At 65.8% G+C, this 2328-nt stretch overlaps 1 protein-coding gene across 1 annotated transcript in view; it reads left to right on the top strand.

Annotated features, from left to right (window-relative positions):
• Positions 1-2328, top strand: part of MAP1S (microtubule associated protein 1S) — a 14393-nt gene that overhangs the window by 10297 nt on the left and 1768 nt on the right. The window contains exon 3 of the mRNA XM_019472205.1: positions 175-2322. Within this exon, the coding sequence (XP_019327750.1) occupies positions 175-2322 (2148 nt within the window). The remainder of the gene's footprint in view (positions 1-174; positions 2323-2328) is intronic.

Below are 2328 nucleotides of genomic sequence, written 5' to 3'. Positions count from 1 at the left end.
CGGCACCGGGTACGGGGAGTGGGATGGGGCTGCGGGAGCTCCCGGGGAAGGGGAGCTCTGTGCTTTGCCCAGGGAGGGGGGGGGCTGAGGCGGGGCACCCCCCTGGGCTGCCGCATCTCTGGCCCTGGGTGCCCCATCCCACCTGAAGCTCTGGCTGTCCCCGTCCCCTCGCAGGTAGGGGAGATCCTGAGCTCCGCGGACCCTTCGGCCAAGGCCAGGCTGACTGTCAGCTGCCCCGACTTTGGGGAGTGGAGGGACTCGGGCTTGGACCATCACAACCTCCAGGACTTCATTGAGCTGCGCTACAACCCGGGCTGCATCCTGCCAGAGATGGAGGGGCTGGAGGAGTTCATGGAGTACCTCTCGGAGTCGCTGGAGCCCCAGTCCCCCTTTGACCTCCTCGAGCCCCCCACCATGGTCGGCTTCCTCAAGCTCTCCAAGCCCTGCTGCTATATCTTCCCGGGTGGGAGAGGGGATTCGGCTTTTTTTGCCGTCAACGGCTTCAACGTCCTGGTCAACGGAGGCTCCAACCCCAAGTCATCCTTCTGGAAGCTGGTCCGGCACCTGGACCGCATTGACTCCATCCTGGTGACGCACGCAGGCACAGACAGCCTGCCCGGTGTCAACAGCCTGCTGCAGAGGAAGCTGGCTGAGCTGGAGGAAGATCCGTCCCAGAGCTCGCAGGGCAACGGGGACTGGGCGAAGAACCTCATCTCCCCGGAGCTGGGTGTCGTCTTCCTCAACGCCTCCGAGAAGCTGAAGGACATCGAGGGTAACTCCCGGGTGCTGAAGAGCTGCGACGAGGCTGCCCTGACCCTGCACTACCTGGACAAGCTGGGCATCCGTCCCAACCCGCTGTCCCGGGACAGCGGACCTCGCGCAGAGCCCACCGTCCTTTTCCAGAAGATGGGAGTGGGCCGGTTGGACATGTACGTCCTGAACCCCGTGAAGGGCACCAAGGAGCTGGAGTTTCTCCTGCAGCAATGGTCAGGCAACAGCTACCCCAAGGAGCAGGACTTGCCCCTGCAGTGCCTGACCTCCGTCTGCGCCCTGCTCGTCTGGCACCCCGTCAGCCCCTCCGAGAAGATCATCCGGGTCCTCTTCCCTGGCTGCACGCCCCAGGGCCGCATCCTGGAGGGGCTGGAGAAGGTGAAGCACCTGGAGTTCCTCAAGCATCCTGTGGTCACCAAGAACGATTTGAAGGGGCCGCCGGCATCCCAACCTGAGAAGCTGCTCAAGCAGAGGAGGGCAGAGAGCAAGGAGAGCCTGAAGTCGGCTTCCAAGCTCAGCTTGGTGGACGCTGGGGCACCGGTGCCGAAGGAGAAGGCTCCGAAGGTGGAGAGGAAGGAGGTGAAGGCAGGGACCAAGGAGAAGCCAAAATCCCTGGGGGAGACGGCCAGAGCCGGGTTGGAAGAGGAGAAAGCCAAGGATGCTCGAGCCAAGCTGGACTCTTCGACGGAGAAGCTGAAGGCAGACGCAAAGCCAAAGCTGAGCAAGGAGAAGGCGGTGCCCAGGAAGGAGCCTGTCCCCCGGAAAGAGGAGAAGAAGCCGCTGAAGAAGGATGAGGGGGCTGAGGTGAAGGGGGAGGCCAAGAAGGAGGTGAAGGTGGCGAAGAAGGAGGTGAAGGCTGAGACGCTGCGGAAGGACGCGAAGGAGAACAAGGCAGAGGCCAAGGCTCCTGCCAAGACCCCGGCCCGGAAAACTCTGGTCCCGGAGACCCGCAAACCCCTGGCCAAGGCTGGCAGCATCAAGAAACCCCCCCTCAAGAAGGAGCCGGAGAAGCCCAAGGCCAAAGCCCCCCGGGAGGCAGGCGGCAGGAAGGAGCCGGGGACGTCGGACGGCTCCAAGTCCTCCTCCCCCGAGGACATGCTGCTGGAGGCCGAGCGGGGCCGGGGGGCCGCCTCACCGGGGGCTGGCGGGAGGAGGAGGAGGAAGGAGGAATCGACGGACGAGGGCATCACCACGGCCGAGAGCGAGCTGGAGCCCTCGCCGCTGGAGAACCGGGGGGCCGGGGGACGGGCGGGGACCGGGGCCCCATCCCGCAACGGCCTGGAGGACCCCGACAGCCCCCAGCGTTTCCGCTACCTGGAGAGCAGCCCCTTGAGAGCCGTCTGCCCCCCCTCGCCCCTGGCCAAGACCCCCAAGAGCGACCGCAGCGTCAACTTCGACCTGACGCCCACCGGGATGCTCAACCACGGCCCCGAGGGCGGCGAGGACGCCTGCGGCAGCTCCGAGGAGAAGACCCTGGAGATGATGTCTCCGGCCAGCTCGGGGCCGGCCAGCGCCGGGCACACTCCCTTCCACCAGTCGCCGGTGGACGATGCCATG

This window comes from Aptenodytes forsteri, unplaced genomic scaffold (assembly GCF_000699145.1).
Source record: "Aptenodytes forsteri isolate BGI_AS27 unplaced genomic scaffold, ASM69914v1 Scaffold147, whole genome shotgun sequence".
Lineage (NCBI taxonomy): Eukaryota > Metazoa > Chordata > Aves > Sphenisciformes > Spheniscidae > Aptenodytes > Aptenodytes forsteri.
This window is presented reverse-complemented; position numbering and strand designations above follow the sequence as displayed.